This window comes from Cheilinus undulatus, linkage group 13 (assembly GCF_018320785.1).
Source record: "Cheilinus undulatus linkage group 13, ASM1832078v1, whole genome shotgun sequence".
Classification (NCBI taxonomy): domain Eukaryota; kingdom Metazoa; phylum Chordata; class Actinopteri; order Labriformes; family Labridae; genus Cheilinus; species Cheilinus undulatus.
In genome coordinates this window covers 4911611-4932090 of record NC_054877.1, presented here as the reverse complement: position 1 = coordinate 4932090, position 20480 = coordinate 4911611, and the positions used below count along the sequence as shown (strand labels likewise).

General features: G+C 40.2%; 1 protein-coding gene across 1 annotated transcript in view; it reads left to right on the top strand.

The window, feature by feature from the left end:
* lig1 (ligase I, DNA, ATP-dependent) overlaps positions 1-20480 on the top strand; it is a 126132-nt gene that overhangs the window by 4454 nt on the left and 101198 nt on the right. The window contains exons 3-8 of the mRNA XM_041804099.1: positions 484-664; positions 7372-7546; positions 9880-10011; positions 16775-17152; positions 17316-17421; positions 20162-20248. Coding sequence (XP_041660033.1) covers positions 484-664; positions 7372-7546; positions 9880-10011; positions 16775-17152; positions 17316-17421; positions 20162-20248 — 1059 coding nt within the window. The remainder of the gene's footprint in view (positions 1-483; positions 665-7371; positions 7547-9879; positions 10012-16774; positions 17153-17315; positions 17422-20161; positions 20249-20480) is intronic.

The following is a 20480-nucleotide window of genomic DNA, read 5'->3' as shown; positions in this document are numbered from 1 at the left end:
ACTCTGCCAGTGCTTTAGCTAATTTTCAAACATATTTTTGTGTTCAAGCTGCTTTGACAGTTTGAGTACGAGCACTTATCTTTGAATCAGCCCGAATCACAGATCTGTGCTTCTTGGTAAAGCTTTTTGTGGCCAGTTTTATTATAATCAAAAGAGAAGATAACTTCAGTTTCTCATCTGTGAGCTGCTTTGATGATGGTGTTCATTATCTCTAGACTGTATAATCTTAAAGTAAGTCTTAAAACTCACTTTAATGTACTTGTCTTTTATGTAATGATCCCTTCATCAGTGCGCTGACCTCTCTTTTATGACTATTGCCTTGATTTTATGAAGGCCATTTTTTTACTGCTCTTGCAATCGATTGAAATACTTAACGCAGCACCTTGTTGCTATGCATTTTAACATTCCTTTGTAAATGAGACTGATGTCTTTATTTATTTGAGTTATAAGTATCCTAAACTGTGTGTCTGTGCTTTTCTCCAGGACTGTGAAAAGTCCTCTCAAGGTGCAGAACGGCGTCCACGAGGCTGATTCACCCATCAAGAAAGTTTCCAAACGCAGCCGTCAGATCCTGGACAGCGATGATGAAGAAGCACCAGTCGTTAAGGAACAAGTCGCTCCAAAGGGCCAAGGAGACAAAGAAGCTCCTGCTAAAACAGAAAAGGTAAGAGGTATTTTAATGACAGTCTCATGGGAGGTTATTGTGATAAAATACAAAGCAGGCATACTTTTATACAATAAACGGCTGATTTTATGATTGCAGCAGATCAATTACCAGTATGCCTCATTATTCCTGCTCGGTAAAACAGCGTGCAGCCAATCAAACGTTCTGAATCATTTTGCAAGAGCAGTCTGAGTCTAGACTGTAGGAGCGCCTTTACGTGTCGGTGCCTTTTGTTTATTGCCTTGTTGGAAAACACTGCAGCACAAAGGCACAATAATCGTACAGTGATTCACCATGTTTAATGCATTTGTCAATGAACCACATAATGAAAGACCTGATTATTGGCTTGGGTTGTCACTCGACCACCTGTTGCTTGATAAACACCTTTATTAACCGCCCGTTCATTTTGTTTGTTATGTGTCAGAAATGATTCATTAGTTCCTCATTGAGGGAAGAGATTGTGGCTGATACATTCCGCCCAGTATCACTTTTGTGTGGTGACAATTATTAAATATTTTCTATGATCAGGTGCTGATTTGTAATTTTGTACCACCTGCCACAGAGTGGCTCTACAAGAGATAAATATAGGGAACAAGCAAAAAGGATTATTATCACCAGCTAGACATATTTTTGATATTTTCTTGTATCACCCTAGTTCTGTGAAAAATAATCCAATATTAGAAAAACTTCCTATTAAAATTTAAGCTCTATGGCCTCCACAGGATATTCAAATACTAGTTAAGATAAAGGAGGCTTAAAATGCTTAAAAGGGATGCAGTAAAGGCGGGGAAGGCTTGATAGATTTTAGATTTTTCCTTCACAGTTTTAAAACAACAAATTATAACTTTTCCATCTCAAAATAGTTGTTTCAAAGTTGATCTAACAGCACAGTTACTTTAACCCTTAAGGGTCCATGATCACGCTGGCGTGATTTCATCATGCGCTACTTTTGTTGCATGACAGCATGGAAAAAAAGCCACATTTTGCTTTGCAATCACTTCATGTGGAAATTATGATTTTTAAGGTTTCTTTCAATTTTTGTTTATTGTCAATAGGACAAGTAAAACAAGAAATATGATAATTTTCATTTGATATAAAAATTTTTGTTACACATAGGAGACAGTGGACCATGCTGTACAGGACTGGCACTGGTATTTTTTCATAATTTCAGCATATTTTAAGTTATTTTTAAAAATAACAATATATTGTTTTTAATATCAATTACTAAAAATCTGTTTTTGTGGGTTGTGTGTTTTTATGTTTTTTGGAGACACAATATCTAATGCAGTAAATTAAAAATTAAAAAAAATATAGTTTTCATTTTATAAAGTTGAGGTGGTGCCGAAAAATATTATACCAAACATGAGCATGGTATACATTTTCTGAGTGGTTTATTTTTTCATAAGAAAATTGACAAAATGGCAAAAAAGCCATTATTTTCTGCATTACCAACTAACCCTCTCTTGCAAAGCTGTGTACAGATTTATGGCACTAGTTCACACACCTGCAAAAAAGAAGCCAGTTAGCTCCTTTCTTGGCTGAAGCTAAGAGGCAGAGAAGGGGCAGTGAAAGAAGAGAAAAACCAAGGGTGAGCGAGCAAGAAGTCTGACAAAAATCAACAGTCTGACTGCAGAGTGAACATCCCTGCAGATACTGTTCATAACAGATAGCAACATAATGCTAGACTGTATTGTTGGCAGATATACTGGATGCAAAACTAATCTAACTCTAGTTTTGTCTCAGGTTTGCATATAAATCATCCTGAGAGCAGACAGAGAGAAAAGAGGGAGTTACAGAAAGAGAGTAGGGGGAAATGGAGGGAAGAGAGAGGCAGATGGATGAGACGACAGAGAAGATGCAGAATGGAGGAAAAAAGTAAACTTGCATAGCAGATGGATACGTCCGTTTCCTTGTTTTTCACTGGCAAATCCATCTTGCAAAGCTCCCATCTGAACCATTTGGGCCTGGTTAGAAAGTGACAGGACCAGTCAGTGAGGAGGGGCGGTACATTCAGGCACGGCGGAGTCGTGATGTAAACAAGCAGCAGCAAGAGCTGGTGCAGTTATGGAGGAAGAGATTAGCGTGGATGCTGCTAAAGCACTAGTTTAGTCAGAACTTGACGACGTGTAAAGAAGAACAAAGAACAGCAGAGTTGTTTTCTTTTTAAAAATGACAAAAGTCGAGTACCTACATGTCTATAGTCACCATGTTTGTTATTCCTTGGTAGCTGCGTATGCGCATCTCGATAGCGGCTACGTCACGTGTTTTGTTGCTCTAATTGGCCTGTAAAGATTTGACAGAACGTTTATCCAGTCACACGCCGAGTTTTTTTGCATAGCCTCTGCCTTTTCTCAAACGTTTCCTATTGAAGCCTTCCCAGATGGATGTGTGAAACAAATCCATCTGGTGTGTCAGGTGAGAAAAAAGCCCATCTTCTGCTTAAAAGGTTCTTTCCTTCAGCCTTCGAAGTTAGGTACTTTTGGAGCCTTACAAGCCTGTCTCAACTGGCATGTCAAAAATGACCCTCTACTGTTTAGTTTATTTATTTATCAAGGGATAGTGTGCAATGACACTGATCATTCATACAAAGTAAATGAAAACATGGTTGCACCAGATTTAGTGAGTCGCTAATTTCCATCTGTTTCCCACATATAACTGACACAAAACATACATAAAAGTCCCAAAAACAAGGGCAGACATCTGACAGGACCACCGCTGACAAGGCAAAGTACAAAAAATACACGAGTGATCATTATAGAGGACGATAAATAAGTCCTACTTTGTACAAATTGTATAAAGGTAAGAAAGTAGTCTAAGATTTTCACATATGCATTTGAAAGGCTAAGGCCTAACACACTAGATAAATAAAACCATAAATAGACCATAATATATGAGATCTATAAAGTGCAGAGCATTATCATAAAATGAACATGGTGCAGTATTGTCAATATAGAAATACAGGAAGGCAGTTGATATGTCATGACCATTACACATTAGCATTTGTGCCACTTAGCTATGGTCTATAGATATTAAGATCAGCAGTTGAATACACATACATACGTACTCTATACCAGGGACGCTCAAATGTTTTAGCCTGCGACCCCCAAAACAAAGGTGCCAGAGACCGAGGACCCCCACTGTACCTGGAGGTGGTTGAACACAGCCACTCACAATAAAGGATTGTCATGTGCACAAAAGGCCTCCCATAAAGGGGAGAGCTTTCTTGGGCCCATGGAGGTCAGGAAAATCATGGTCCTTTGCATTCATGCCTGTGCACTTGACCAACCAGGGACCAGGATCTTGGTTGGATAAAAACACATTGACTGAGCAACCTTGTGAATGATGCCATGGGCACTTCATTCATGGTGTAAACTTCTGCATATTGTTTTTATATTGAAGGATAAGAAGCAGATCTAGCCTGCTGCCTATGAAAAGTGAGGCCAGTGTCAGGGTACCCTAAATTATGTTTCTCAGTGACTCTGGTGTTACAAAATAGTTGCAAAATGAGCTCTGATTTTTTGAAGTCTCTGCACTTCTCATGTGATTTTGACTCAGTAAAGATCAGGTTATACTGACACATTTCATGTTCAGTGTGACCCTCTTCCCTGACTTTCAAAGGTGTTAGCTAGCCTGTCTTCTGTAGATCTTCCTGCCTCCTTAGATTTCTTTTTTCCCCTGAACGATGTGCTTCATTGCACAACAAACTTGTTTCCTCCCTTATGGAGGTGTGTGCCGTTCAGGCCTCAGTATTGTTTTCCAGCACTCTCCAAAAAGCAGAGATGCTTTACCTCCTAGATTTAGTGGAGGTTTTCTGCTTCTCTGTATTTGGCTTTCAGCTCTTTGGTGTTGACAGATCATTGTAAGACTTCTACAGACTTTCCAAAATCTCCTTTTTTCAGCAGAAGAGAGGTTGGGTAACGAAAGCTAAACTAAATTGTCTCAGACAGCTGTACAACAACCCGGTCATTTTTTTGTTGGCTTGAATGGAAAAAGTCAAGATGTGGCTACATTTGAAAAAAAGGACTCAAACTCTGATCTGGCAATATTCCACTCATTTTACACAGGGGGCAGGTGGGGTTGCCAACTTTTCCAGGACGACCTAAGGGGCAGAATATTATGTTTGGCACTCAGTGTGATAGCAGTGTGTGTTTGTGTGACTGTAGTGAATAAGTGGGAAATGTGGATTTATATCAAGATTTACTTAAACTTTATTACCATCAGTTGATGATGACATCGATTTATCCTAGTAAAGGACCCCTAAACTGACAATTTACACCACAGATATCCATCTGAGAATAATTTTAGAAGTTTTTATAACAGATATGAATGAAACCATGACCAATAGTTTCCCGTTCTGTCCATGTGTTACTTAGAAAGGAAATTATTTTAGTGGAAATAAACTGTTTTACTTTGGATCCCTGTGACCCACTTATTAACCTCTGACAGCCCTCTTTGAAATTAGTAAACTTTAAAATAAATGGTAAGAAAAATCAGCCTTTCAATAATAAAGAAGTAAATGGATTTAAATCCCTGAAGAGAAGCATGGCATACTCTTAATTAGCTTTTTAATGGACGTTTCTGCTTTTGACAGCTTCAAGCAGTCTTTTGGCATAAAGTGCACTGGTATTGCGAGCATGGCCTTTTTGTGCAGATCTGCTGCAGCATGGTGTGTCAGGTCATGCTCACCTCCGTGGCCTTTGAAAACTCCCAGTAGCGTAAAGTGCAGAAGGCTTTTGTTGAGTTGCCGCTGACCCGCTTAACCCACATTTTCTTTGATTCTCATTGCTGTCTGTAGCTCCAAGGTTTAACCAGATTTTACACACATTTAGCACAAGGCATTCGAATGACATAATTCACGAACAAAACTTATTTCTGGGCTTTTAATGCTGTAAATACATCTGATGCTTGTGCCGATGTCAGATTTGCCAATATTCATTTTATTTAGCTGATACTGCCGATATATAATTATCATAAAACTTTAGTCCTTACAACACAACAAAGACTTCAGCTGATGTAGGTCTGATGATCCTGCCTCAAAATTACAAACTTTTCTGTACATACAGTTAATATACGCTATATTGCTTAAAGTATTCATTCACCCATCCAGATAATTAAAATCAGGTGTTCCAATCATTTCCATGTCCACAGGTGTATGAAATCAAGCACATAGGCATGCTGACTGTTTCTACAAACATTTGTGAAAGAATGGGTCACTCTCAGGAGCTCAGTGAATTCCAGCGTGGTACTGTGGTAGGATGCCACCTGTGCAACAAGTCCAGTGGTGAAATTTCCTCGCTCCTAAATATTCCACAGTCAACTGTCAGTGGTATTATAACAAAGTGGAAGCGATTGGGAACGACAGCAACTCAGCCACGAAGTGGTAGGCCACGTAAAATGATGAAGTGGGGTCAGCGGATACTGAGGAGCATAGTGCGCAGAGGTCGCCAACTTTCTGCAGAGTCAATGGCTACAGACCTCCAAACTTCATGTGGCCTTCAGATTAGCTCAAGAACAGTGTGTAGAGAACTTCATGGAATGGGTTTCCATGGCCCAGCAGCTGCATCCAAGCCATACATCACCAAGTGCAATGCATAGTGTCAGATGCAGTGGTGTATTGCACGCTGCCATTGGACTCTAGAGCATCTGAAACACATTCTGTAGAGTGACGGTTCGCGCTTCCCCATCTGGCAATCTGATGGACGAGTCTGGGTTTGGCGGTTGCCAGGAGAATGGTACTTGTCTGACTGAATTGTGCATAGTGTGGGGTTGTTTTCAGGAGCTGGGCTTGGCCCCTGAGTTCCAGTGAAAGGAACTTGGTGTTTGGTGTGGATGAACTTGACTGGCCTGCACCGAGTCCTGACCTCAACCCAACAGAACACCTTTGGGATAAATTAGAGCGGAGACTGAGAGCCAGGTCTTCTCATCCAACATCAGTGTGTGATCTCACAGATGCGCTTCTGGAAGAATGGTTAAAAATTCTCATAAACACACTCCTAAACCTTGTGGAAAGCCTTCCCAGAAGAGTTGAGGCTGTTCTAGCTGCAAAGGGTGGACCGATGTCATATTAAACCCTATGGATTAAGAGTGGGATATCACTTAAGTTCATATGCGAGTAAGGGCAGGTGAGCGAATACTTTTGGCAATAAAGTGTATATACAGCTGTATAGCAGTTGTAAATATTATATAGTTATTATATAGTTATTAGTTATAATTACAATACAGATATGCTGAAATATCGCGCATCCCTAATTGTATATGTTAACGCTCAGCCCACCCAAGCTGTTATCAGGATACAGTAGTTGATGATAACTGACAAATTGCAAGACCATCATATACAAAATTCATGATAGGTATTAAAAGGTCAAACGATCAAATTCTTTACCACTTACCTTTATACATCCTTTAACTTCTTCCCCTTTCTTTTGCATTTTTATCTCATCTTTTCTTTGATCATTCAACTTTTATTCAAGTTACCTTCATTTATGTCTTTAGAGCCGCTGTCATGACTCATTAGGTGTTTGATGTGGGGTCTCAGTTGTCAGTTAAATTATTTGTAATTGTGTAATTTTTCTATTTGTAATGTTAATCATTAGCTCCTGCATTTAGATTGTTGCATCATATAAGTCAGGACAAGGACATGCTGCTGTGTTAATCCTGTCTCCCACTCTACTGTCATAGTGAGCCCCACCACTGTTTGTCTTTTTCAGAAGGACGATGTGTTCAAGGCCGTTCCCACCCCGATGTCACCTCCACCTGCCCCAGCCACCCCTATGACCCCTGCCACACCGGCTACCCCGGCCACCCCGGCCTCCTCAGCCTCACCTGGAACCCCCTGCACCCCAAACTCCATCTCACCCTCTGGGATTGTAAAACGCAAGACAGGTGGGTACAGTGGAATTGCATCAGTAGCCTTTTCATGGTAGCTTTTACCTGAGTGAAAGTTGTCTCCCAGTCCTTCTCTTCTTGCCTTCTCTGTCTTGTTTTTGGCTGGAGTCACACAGAGTACCCCCCGGATGTTTATAGCAGGGGCGGATGTAAAATATCTGACCCGGGCTCTGGCTTCTGCAGGGGGTGCCATGAAGATTGTGTGCACAACTATAGTGATTAACTTTATGATTGACCTGTAATCTTAAAAAAACAAATGAAATCAAATAAGCAAAGAGTCAAAATGTTAGGTCACATTTGTCAGTCTATATAAAATAAGGCATTAAGAGATTTAGATGAGAATAGATGGTAGAGAAGTTGTTAGAAAATACAGGATATTGCTGTTATAAAGGTTTAACAAAATGTAATATCAATTTGTTAAAGTTTTTTTTATTAGTTAAATTGCTCAATTTGAAGGTAAAAGTTGACTTTGTTGGTGCCTTTTTTCTCTTAAAAGTACACTCTATAGACAAAAGTATTTGGCCACATCGGTCCATTATTGGATTCAGGTGTTTTAATCAGACCTGTTTCCACAGGTTTATGAAATGAAGCACCTAGCGACCTAACCTGCAAACATTTGTGATCCAAAATGGGTCAATTCTCTACGGGAGGAATGGGTTCAAATTCATCATCAATTCAGTCAATGTTTAGGCATCAGTGCTATCTTAAAGTATCAATTTAGCACCAGTATTGGCAAAAACACATACAACCCCAACCCTAATCATACATTGATACTTCATTCTGAATAAGCCTTGTGTTTTTCTGTGTTTTGTCCCTCGCAGCTCTCTGTTTTTGACGACCCACACAACCTGATAACTGCAACGATTTGTGTTTTCCAACTTATTTTTTTTCCTAACTTGCTTCCTTTTTGAACTTTGACACCAGCTGAGGAAAGATCGTTTTTTAGCCTGGAGCTGTTTTATACTTGATTACTTGTTAGCAGGAGCCTAATGGTTTCAAATACTCATTATTTCACAATGAGAACAAAAACAAGACATTTATCACAAACTGAACGCATGAGAAGTTTGTTCACGAGAAACTGCTCCGTACACTCTGCACCCTCATGTTTCATTTATCTCCTGACTCCCTGGAAGGGTGTCAACCACCAGTAGACTTGATTGTCTTGTCATTTTGTCTCATCTGCTGATCCATACACTCCTCCAAGCTTACATCATTATTTTTCTGCATGTATTTACATTATGGTAATAATATAATTCCTGCATTGTCTTGAGAGCTCTAGTATCTGCTGACTGTGGCATTAATGGAACCAGCAGAGCAAGTCGTGTTATTATAGCAGCAGATTGTCTATTTCTATAGTTCGTTTTATATTTGCAGGCTTTGGTAACTTTCTTTAAAAACTAAGAGCTTGAACATATGTAGAGATAATTATTTTATAGCCGCAGTCTGCACCTGACAGCTTGAACGTCTCACTGTTAGACGAGAGCTGTTTTTTCTGCCATTCATGTTCATTATCAGTGAAATTTTAGTGAGATGTATGTGCTAACTACTCTGTTAAAAATAACACACCAAGTGATTTAAAGTTGGATTTGTACCTGATGTTTTCCATGTTATACCAAAAATGTAAAGAGGATTTAAAGCTACAATTTTCTAGCAATCACTGCTTTGTTTTCGGTTGAACTCATCTCTTCTTTCCTCACTTTGTCGCCTTCATCCTACTTTTCGCAGCAGGAAGAGTGTATCTTTTTTTTTTGTCTATTCATCATCTTATTCTCTTTGTGTTTGATGACTGCAGTGTTTGCTTTCAGCAGCTGTGCCTTGCCACAATAAGAACCCCTGCCATCGTCACCATTGGAGAAAACAGCACATTAAAGAAACGCTCTAATTTCAACAGAAATTGCAATCTTAATGATGCTGGGTTAATGCTTTCATTATAATATCTAGAAGGAAAACACCAGCAGTGCTACCTGTGCTAGAATCTAACAAGCAGCAGAACAGAGGCGGATGTGGAACCAAACTAAAATTACCCTCGAGCACCAGTGCTGCATAAAATTACAGAGGAAATTACACTGGAACCCAGAGCTGCTGTGCTGCATAATATCTTTCAGGATGGAATTAGTGTTTTCATTAGCAAAAATACGTAACTGAGATTCTCTCTTTTTTTCATTGCCCTGTATCTGCAGAAAGAGAGCAGTCTTGTCCCGTTTTCATCTCCATATTCGCTCTCTGTTTGATCATGCTGTGATTTCAGTTGGGATGCCTCTCACTCTTTTTTATTTTTTTTCTCTCTTTCTCCTCCCTCTTAATTTAATGTCTGTCGCTGACGTCTGCAGCGAGGAAAATGTTCCCCAAGAGGAAGCTTGATGAGAGCCGGAGCGAGAGTCAGAAGGACGAGGCCGAGGTCAAGGAGGAGCAGGGTCAGCAAAACAAACGACCCCGTGTTGACAGCAACGGCAGCAGTGCAGGTACACCATCACCTCTGCTTAGTGTCTGGTAACACAGGAACTCAGGGCCTCTTTCACCAAGAATTACTAGAAACAACTTCAACAACTTTCTTTCAGTAGTAAGAGTATTCACAGAGTTTTGTATAAATTATCCCTTCAACTTCACAGTAAATAAAGACCAGAGCCTGGAGAATGAAAGGAAAAAAGCGTCCTATCTGATAGTTAAATGTCCCTTTGATTGGACAGTACATAAATTTTACAAAAGAAATTGATTAAATCCCATGGGAGTGGATGCATACCGATACTTTTAAAAGCACAGAGAGATGCAACACCAGCTGTTTAAGGTATCCTCCTCAAAATCAAAGAAAGTAAAGTTTTATCAAAGATCTTTTGAAAATGATTCACAATGTGCTTAACAAGTAAAGTAATTCAAAAAATGAATATATACAAGTTTTTGTATCAATAAGTTTCAAATGCATTGCATTGAAAACTCCAGAGTAGACTCTCCATATTTTTGGATGCTGGGATTGCAATAAGGGCGAAAGAAAGAGGCTAACATTAAATTGTCTGAGTGGACGAGAGGCAGAGTAATGACCGAACTGTTAGGCATGCAGCTGATTTACAGGTAGAGCTGGGTGATGTAAGAAGTAAGGAAATTTGTGTTTGGTAGATTATTTCTTTGTTGTAACAATGCTTCTTGGCAATAAATGTTATACTATTGGAAAGCCTGTTTATTTCCCTTTTAAGTGGTGCCACCTTTGTAAGGATCATGCATTTGTGGGATGGGCACAGAGCTGAGGATGTAAGATGCACCCATTAAAAATTTGCCATATTTTCTCTGCCAGTGCCAAACAGCTTATTCTGCCATTGACTCTTGTTTGGGTGACTAGATGATAGAAGTCAAGGCAATTTAACAATTTATTCATTTAACAAACAGGAGCCTCAGTAGTGTGCGGAAGAACACAGCCACAACAGCCTGGCACCTCCTCCACAAGCTGGTCACCAGCCTGGTCACACACAGTTTTATGTTTTTGGTTTACCTGTGGATGTTTTTCCCCTTATTCATCTCAGTAAACAAACCTATATAGCATGCTGTCTGGGCATTATTTACTGTGATGTGAAAGTGCAACTACCACTAACTGTTTTCATGATAATTAATAGGGGTGCACGATATTGGACTAATATCGGTATCGGCAGAGATCAAAGTTTCTGCTGCTATTTACATCCGATATTTTGGCCGTGAATATCAGCGTTTATCGCCTGTAAAATTTGGCCATATAAACTAATAAATTAGTAAATTTTTTGGCTGGACCAACAGACTTATGCAAGTTGAGATCTATTTTTTTTATTCATACTCATTCTTTAAACTTTAAAATGAAGGAAGGTGCGGGGTTAATCACTGAAACCTAAATGCGTTCATCAATTAAGCCAGTGTGGGATTTACGAGTCAGTTAAAACTAGCCATCATTTTTATAAACAAGTGCTTGAAATCCTGTTCTAGAATGTTCTTGTAAACTGTAATGAACCTACTGCCACTAGAGGCCGCTGTAGCTTCAGTTAATGGCCGCTGCCTTCCTCTCTGGCATTTCATGGATGTAAACACGAGAAGCTCAGCGGTGGCTTAGCAGTTAGCTAAGCTTAAATTCTGTTCAAAGGACTGAAATTTTAGTTAAATAAAATGTATTTAAATATTGGTATCAATATCTGTATCAGCTAAAAGAAATCTGTAAATATTTTTAATATATAATATATATTGGATGTCGCCGAAAAACAAGTGGTGTTCATCTCCTAATAATTAAAATACATACGGCATAACTGGTGGAGTTTATACGGTTATCATTATTACTGGTAGCCATTTCATCTCAAGATTTTAAGGGGGGATATTTTACCCTTTTGAGACCAGTTTATATTTTTCTCAGAGGTCCCCAAACATGCCTGTGATGTTTGTTGCTGAAAGAACACTGCAGTATTTGATTGTTGCATGTCTAAAATGCCCTCTGTTTCAGCCCTGCTCAGAACGAGCTGTTTCTGTGTCTGTGGCTTTAAATGTTACTGAGCTGTCTGACTCCGCCCTGACCACATCCCTCTAAGGAAATGAATGTGGCACTCCTGATGTTACAGATGCTTTTATAAGTCAAGGTCCTGACTAGGCTTTCCGTCAATCTGATTGGCTATATCATATTGGCTGATTTTTTGCATTTTATGCAATTTGTGTGATTGGCTGCAATGTCTTAATTCGCTGATCCGATCAATGACGTCATTGTCGTTTTGAAACATTATGCAGACGCTCCTGTTGTGTTGTTTTATCTGTCTCATTTACTCCGAAGAAGTTCCACACCACCGACGTGTTTGTTTGAATCCGACAGCTAGTTTTTTGAGCCCTGTCACTATGTGACTTGCTGGACAATAAAGTTTTTTGAATTTTGAATCATTAGCTGTCGGATTCAAACCAACATGTCGGTGGTGTGGGACTTCTTCAAAGTGTCTGAGACAGATAAACTCCAGCTACTTTAGACGGTACCCGTCCGTATAGCTGTGACAGTGAGAAGGCAAGGGGTGGCACAAGAAAACTTATGGAGTTTATCGTGCTGGCCAACCTGCCATTTAATATTGTGGAGAACCCCGCATTTCAACGTTTGCTAGCATACTTTGATCCACGCTACCTCCTCCCAGGGCACACATACTGTGGCGATACCAGTCTAATGGTGTAAAGCCTAGTCCTGACTGGGATTTGAACCATCAATCTCCCAGACCAAAGTCAGCAGGGTAACCCACTGAGCTATCGAGCATCTCAGCTGGCAGCAGGGAGGAAGTACAGGAAGTGAGGGTGAAACTTTCTTCCAAGCGGGGAGGGCCAACCGAACCTGGGGATGGTGCTTACTCCCCACATGACCTCATGAGGGAAAAATCTGAGAATGGCTTGCTCCAGCACACATTTTCTGAAAGGTGGAGAAAGAGAGGGGGACAGGGAATGGATATTTTTGGTACTTAAGGGGATTGTGGACAGGCCAGGAGCACACATTTTTGTTAGAAAAACCTGAAAAAGTGATTTTTGCATGATATTTCCATTTAATACTGCATTGAGAGAGAGAGAACAAACCTGCGTTATAGATTTTAGGCCATATCACCCAGCCCTTGTAGTTTTCATTCCTATTGATGTTAGAAACAGATCATGTTTTTAAAACATATATCAAAAAGTGTTGAAGTATTGAAAATGTTGACCCTACACTGGATTTAACTGGGTTCTATTATAGTCGGGGCTATTTTAGAGGCAAACAGCACACTGAGTGCTACCACAGTACTAATAATCACAGAAACAAAAGCAAAAGAGCTATAAATTTTGTCCCTTAAAGACTATCCTTTGGTGGCTGAGTCCTTACTACAGAGACCCAGGGGCCTTGATTAAATGCCGTACTCCATCAATTTTCCCCTCTGCTTTTCTTTTCTGCTTCCTTCTTGCATCTAAATCAGAGCAAAAAGCCCCAAAATTACCTAAAAATCCTCTTGAACCTGTTGAGAACATCTTGCATGCTGTTTGATAGCATTTTAGAGTATCCTAAACGGCAGCACACACAGGTGACATCTGACACCTGTAAATACACGTTTGATGTTTTCTAAGAAAGCCCCACAAGCCGGGATCATCTTGTTGCTCATCAGCATGTCTCGATGTGCTTCAACTTGACAGACGAGCAGCAATTTTACCATATTCACCCCACGGATTGACACTTCCCTGCCACTGTACCTCAGCTACTTTTTTAGTCTGTGAGACACACTGGGTGTCTGCAGCTGGCACCAGAAGATGATGGAAAAAAGCTGAGCCATAACAGAATAACTTAAAAGAAACTGCAACGAAAAATTTATCAGCATCATCTGATAAGAAGTTGCTGAGGCAGTTCTCTTTTAGTCAAGTCATTTTATTTATAACATGTATTTAAAAACAGCCTTTCTCCTGTGTAGTGAAACAGAAAAACAGTAAAACAGTAAGTAGACAGTGCTGTAAATTGAGGTCAAAAGAGAGTGCTATAAAACTGACATCAGAAGTGACAGCTGTGCAGATAGTTTATATGAAAAGAACAAACAGGGTGCTCAAGAGCAGCAGAATTGAAGCTTACACTGCGAGAGAGCTGAGGTGCTTCAGCTATCCTGATTCAACTCATTTTGATTGAAAAGACTTCACAGTTTAAGAGAAGTGACCCGTGGAGGTGGGCAGCGTGATTCACGGCTGTCTGTCTGTTCCCCAAAACCATTACCGTGGGCTGAGAGCTCAACTGCTGGAGCAGGTTTTCAAATTCCACATGGTGAAAACAGATGGTAGTAAAAGAGCTACACAGCTGCACAGAAATGGCTCATTGTGGATTTGTGGAACACAATAGAAATCGTCAGACAGAAAGACAGCTTAAACCATTTTCCTTATGGGGCAACCACCAAAAACAGACCGTCTCATATACTGGTGCCTGATCTTTGTGATCTAACAGAGATTAACAAGTAAGATGGACAGGAGTGGGAAGGGGGAGCGACTATACCATCGCCATCAGCCAATATCATAGACTATGATGTATGTGGATTTGATTATCATCCATAGTGTCATAACCATCCAGAGTACGGGTCACGCGGCATCTTTGTTGTTGGAAGAAAGTCAGACTGCAAGTTTTGCTGAGATCACTGCATGCAGAGTCTGTTTGTCTCTTGCATGAACAAACATTTCGGTTAGAGTTCATGTTGTTGATGTCACAGATACACCGGCATGATGCTCGAGGCAGAAGCTGAATTTAGCGAAGCTGAACTTGAAGTGTATGCAAACCCCCAGCTCAGAGCTAACTCTGACTTGCAGGGAAAATTCCCTCCTCTCAGTCTGGAACTAAGAGAAGGGAGGGGAAAAGGGAGGTGTTTCTAGACGAGGCAGGAGGTCAGGAGCTACTCTAGCTACATTTCCATTACCCTTAGAAATGCGCAAAATCTAAACAGCGCAATAAACGTAATGGAAACACCTGAATTATGAAAAACCTATCAGATATCACTGAAAAGTTTTTACGCTCTCATGAGTAGGTTTTCCAGACTCTTCAATATAGAAATATATTGCAAATGTGAAATTTAAATACTTATCCACATGTACAAGTCACAGGACGTAATTTACAGTGGTGATGGTACTTGTAAAACATTGAAGGTAATGTGCAGAGTATAATTTTAAAGCATGATGTTAGCTGATCATTATGAGAGTATACAGTCAAAGTTGGAGCTATGTTTGCAGTTGCTGATATTATGACATAAATGTGGATGACAAAAGAAGAATACAAACTATGTACTGCTAAATTGTCAAGTAGAGGAGTGAAGACCATCTGATGAAAACTAAATTAGTGTTCATAATGGCTTTATTAAATATTCATATTTGTACTTCATCAGTGGGTACTCTAGTGTAAGAAGTTGTTGTTAGTCTGCAACAATGTGGTATTTGTGCATCCCTAGTGGATTGTGTCGCTCCACAAGTGTTGCTGTTGGCTTTTCAAACCTTCCTCTTTCCAGACTGAACTATTCCAGCGCATTTGTGCTGCTCCCTTTGACTGTTTTGGATGACGACCATGTTGTCTTGCTGCCTCATTCAAAGCTCTTTTGTCCAAAAGTGGCGCTCTTCCTGGTTATTTGTATGTCGAAATCCAGCTCTCAGACTTGGACGTTTGGCCGTGACTTAAGCCAGTTCCCATGAACCAGCAAGGAGTTAGTGCCATGATGGAATTGACATTTCTGGCCTAAAGCCAGTTCTTTGGACAGGAGTGGTACTGGATGAAGGACTGGCTCTGAACCAGCCCTGAAACCGGCTTAGGAAAAGAGGTGACAGTCTGTATGCAGAGTGGCCAGTTCTGTCACTACTGGTGATATCAGTCAGGCTTTTATTGAATTTTAGTCAAGGAAACAGGAAATGTCCCACCTTTTGTTTTTATAAAATAACACAGAAGAAGTGGCATGATGTGCTTCAGGTTACATGATTAACATTGCATGTCCTGTGATGTGACTGTCACGCATGCACACATGGCATTTGTTAATTAAAAACAATGTCATTCATGCCTAAAATAAACAAAGGTTTAACGTGTGTTGGGGGGTTAGTTCCTCTTTAAACTTTAATCTTTTATCAAAATGTCATACAAATACCAAAACCCTCCAGAAATGAGTTAAAGAGTATTATTCCTAAACAATTCAGAGCCATTTACGCTACCGTTTGCATCGTCATTCAGCTGAAATCTATGAATTTACAGCCTCCTCCAAAGGCACATTGCCTGATCTGTAAATTAATTGTAATGAGTAGAAAAGTAAACAGCAGACTCGTAGCATTTTCCCCCAGTCAGCATCTCTAAATGCCTGTTTATTTTAGGCCGCATGTGTGCCTACAGTTCCACAGCTGACAGAGAAATGACCCTCTCTCCTCTTAAATGGTCTGTAAGAGCACTAAAAGTGACCGTTCAAAGTAGCAGTCCAGTCCTGCGGTCATTTGAACTTGTGGATGAGAAAATGAAACTTTCATGTCGAGCGTCTCTCTCAGACGGTATCATGACCCCAGCTTGCTCTGCAGGGACTCACTGCTACAAGTTTGTCAATAGTCATTCTCTTTTACCTTACTCCCTCTAGGGTGAAAGGAAACCTAAAAAATATAACCTGCGGCACTTATTGAAGAAGGCTGTTGTGTTCAAAAACCACCTTCACACAAGGGGCCCACAAGAAACTGGGTCGCCCTCTGTAAACCTGCTGGCATTTATCTCTTCAATGACTCCTTTTTCTATCTCACCCTGTGCAGGGAACACCGATGAACCCATGGAAGAGGGAGCAAAGGAAGAGGGAGTTGAAACAGCAGTGACGGAGGCTAACAGCCCAGACGAGGAGGTGGGGAAGAAGAAAAAAGAGGAAGAAGTGAAGGCCAAGGAGGAGGAGCAGGCCGAGAGACAGGAGTCTGATGAGGAGGAAAAGAAAGCCGAGGGGGCGGTGAAGAAAAATGAAGCAAAGGAGAAGACAGATGATGAGAGCGGGCCCGCCGATGCCAAGAAGGAGGTGGTTGAAAAGGACACGCTCGAAGGAGAAAAGAGCCTGAAAAGTCAAACAGAGAAAAAACAGAAAGAGGCAAAAGAGCAAAAAGATAAGGAGCCACCCAAGAAAGCCCCCATCAGCAGTTTCTTTGGTGAGGAGGAATTTGCATAGCTCTGTGCTTGCATAAAAAAATGTCCATAAATGTGCCACGCTTTTATCAGTTAGAAAAAGAAAGCAAAATACCGCTCTGGTCCAGACTCTGCTCCTCGTCACCTTCTGTTCTTTACTTTTGTTGTTTTTTTTCTTTTTCATAGCTCCAAGAAAAGCAGCAGTGAAGACGGAGAAATCAGAGAAGAATGAAGGAGAGAAAAAGACGAGTGCAGAGAGGAAGACTTCAGAGGAGAGCAAAGAGACTAAAGGGTGAGGCAGAGTACAACAGTAACATCCAGAGTCTTCAGGCTCGATAAGACTCAAAATTGTTTGTTTTGTCATCTGTTTACCCATCTCACCTGTCTGTTAATGACACTGAACCTTTATTCACCCTCCTGTCAGGCTATTCAGGCAACACTGACCCTTGGTAGAGTACTTTGGTGCTTGTGGCAAATACAGGAAACTAATTTGACACTGCAGAGGTGGAGGTGAAGGTGCCGTTGAAAGCTATTTTTGATTTAAATCACCAGCTTTGCTCTTAGTTTTTATTGCACACCTCGATCAGTAAGGCTCTGCTTTTGTTAGGTTTGATGAACCAGAGCTTGGGGTTGTCAAAATACTGAACATGCTACAGTCACCTTTTTTCTTATGATGAGTAGTGTATAAAGTGTGCAAATCTTAACAAAGCTTCACGCCTTCAGTCTTATTGTTCACCACAGTGAGCTGCTACAGAAAGACAGAAAGCACTGTCTCAGTTTCTCAAATTTTGTTGATGTTTCAGCACTGAAACATGCCTTTTTGAAATGAGGTATATACGTTTTTAGTATGATGATTTGTATGATATCAGCAGGTATGAAAATTTCAGCTGATAATTACAGATGATACATCTGCCAAATGTATCTGCAGGTTAAATGATAAATCTGCCTGACATTTCAGCAGAATCTACAGCTGTACCATCAGGTATAGGTGGTTGTCTAGAGCAGGGGTTCCCAAACTTTTCAGCTTGTCCATCCATCCATCTTTATCCGCTTATCCAGAGCTGGGTCGTGGGGGTAACAGGCTAAGCAAGTTCACCCAGGCATCCCTTTCCCCAGCGACACTTTGCAACTCCTGCTGGGGGATCCTGGGGCGTTCCTAGACCAGACAGGATACGTAATCTTTTCAGCTTGTGGCCCGCAAAATAACTGTGTCAGAGATTGGGGACCCCCTGCTTCTCTTGAGGGGGATAAAGCTGTTCCCAAGTAGGGATGCACAATATTATCAGCATGATATTGGCATCAGCAGATATAATGAAATACTGGCCACACATATCAGCAGAATGTATGAATAAAGCTTCACTTTATAGATTAAATATCAAGTTTGAGCGGTTTAAAGCAGAACCAACAGACCACCCTCAACTGAAGTTTTCTCTCCCTTTTTGTCATCCTCTTGCCTTTTTTGTGTTTTCTAAGAACTGAAGTTTTCTGTCTGAATTACAGCTAGTTTAATGTTTTTCACTTTATAAGAATGTGTTTTTGTGTTATTTCAAACACTCTGTCAGAACAGAAGGGACCCTACCTGCAAACCTGACGTTTCATTAGCATAAATCTTAATTGTAAAATAAACGCTCCAAAGAAACGGTCATATTTTCATTCATTGCTCTGCAGAGCTCAGTGTCTGTCAGCAGGTTGTTACAGCACTGTTTGTAGCTCTCAAAAAGACAGCTGAAGCTTGGATTAACATTTACTTTTAGAATACATTTAAATATGAAGTACATGGAATCGAATCTTAAGTAAGAAATTACTTATTTTTTTCACTGAAGGTCTATACTTGGGGGAAAAAAACATCTATCATTTATTGTAGAATCAGATGTGGTCTTTTTTTGTCCGTTTTTGAAAGAAATGGTCTGTTTCTGTCCGAGGGACAGATGCATTCTAGTGCAGGAGAGACCCCGTCCTTTACAATGAAGTACTGATGACCCAGAGAGTTCAAAATCAGCTGTATGCAGTTTATCTGCAGGTGGCTGATCTGTTTTTCTGGGTTATTTATGTCACATCAATGTCTCAATCAGGACGGCAATTCTGGTCATGACAAGTGACATTTTGCTGTTACAGTATTTAAAATGGTAACAGTTTGTTTTGACGTCTTTTAAACAAACAGCTAATCTGGCCAAAATTTGCCCTGAGCTTTTGATTGTTCAGCTACAAATTGAATCACTCTAAATACATGCATCATGCTTGTACTGTCCCTATAGAAATGACTGATCGCTGTCTGTAGGTGGATGAAAACCATTATGTAGGGAATCCTCATTTGGTCAAGTTATTTGGCTCAAGCAGCCATAGCCCATCATTATTATTACTGTATGTTCACACTATTGCAGTCAGTCTCATGTAAGGAATTGCTTTTGTATTAAGTAAACCAGCTGCAGCACATTTCTGCTTTGTCATTTTGAGGTCATGTTAACTATTCCAGCCACATACTATTTTTAGCTGTACAAGCAAGGAAATGCATTTTTCATCTCCCTAACTATTTATTTTTCATCACTGCTGTGAGCGCGACAGTGTAGGAGTGATTGGCGTAACATACAAAAGAAAGTTCACAGCTACACTACCTCTCCTTGGAATCAAAAGATGCTTTGTTTTTGTCAAGTTTTCAGCACTTTGTTTGAGGAGAAGAAAAAGTTGACACATCTTGCTTATAAAACAGTGTAAAACTTAAGTTTTTAAACAGCCTAACTAGTGTATTTTTCATGAATGAATAACTATTTAACACAGCTGATGTCGAAAAGACTTATCCTTTTAAACTTGTAATTTTTTTCCTTGACAAATCGCTGTGTGTGGGTGTTTGCTTGTTCAGTGTCTTCCTGAGTGAGGCAACTAGAAAATATCCTTGAAAATACTCAAAAATGTTCTAATTTTCATGATAGTGGTGTTCATGGCTGTCTGTCTCTAAAGAGATCTGGCTATAACAGCTGTCACCATCATTATCTTTGACTTTAATTTGTTCTTTCTGTTGCTGTGTTTCTCCTCAGTGAGTCAACCTCAGGACAAACAGACTACAATCCATCCAGATCAAACTACCATCCTGTGGACCACGCCTGCTGGAAACAGGGCCAAAAGTAAGTCCAGCCCACTCGCTGTCTGGCTTTTTCACTAATAGGAGGCCTAAGGCGATTGGTACTCCTTTTATCCTTAGAGTTAAACACTGCTTTGAACCATTTATTGACTTGTGATGGAGTTGTCAGCTTGGGTTTTATGTGATGACTTTATGAGGAGATTTCTCTTCATAACGTCTACTCGGGTCACGAATAAAACATTTTTCAATTTTATGTCTATAAATTTTGAAGAAAT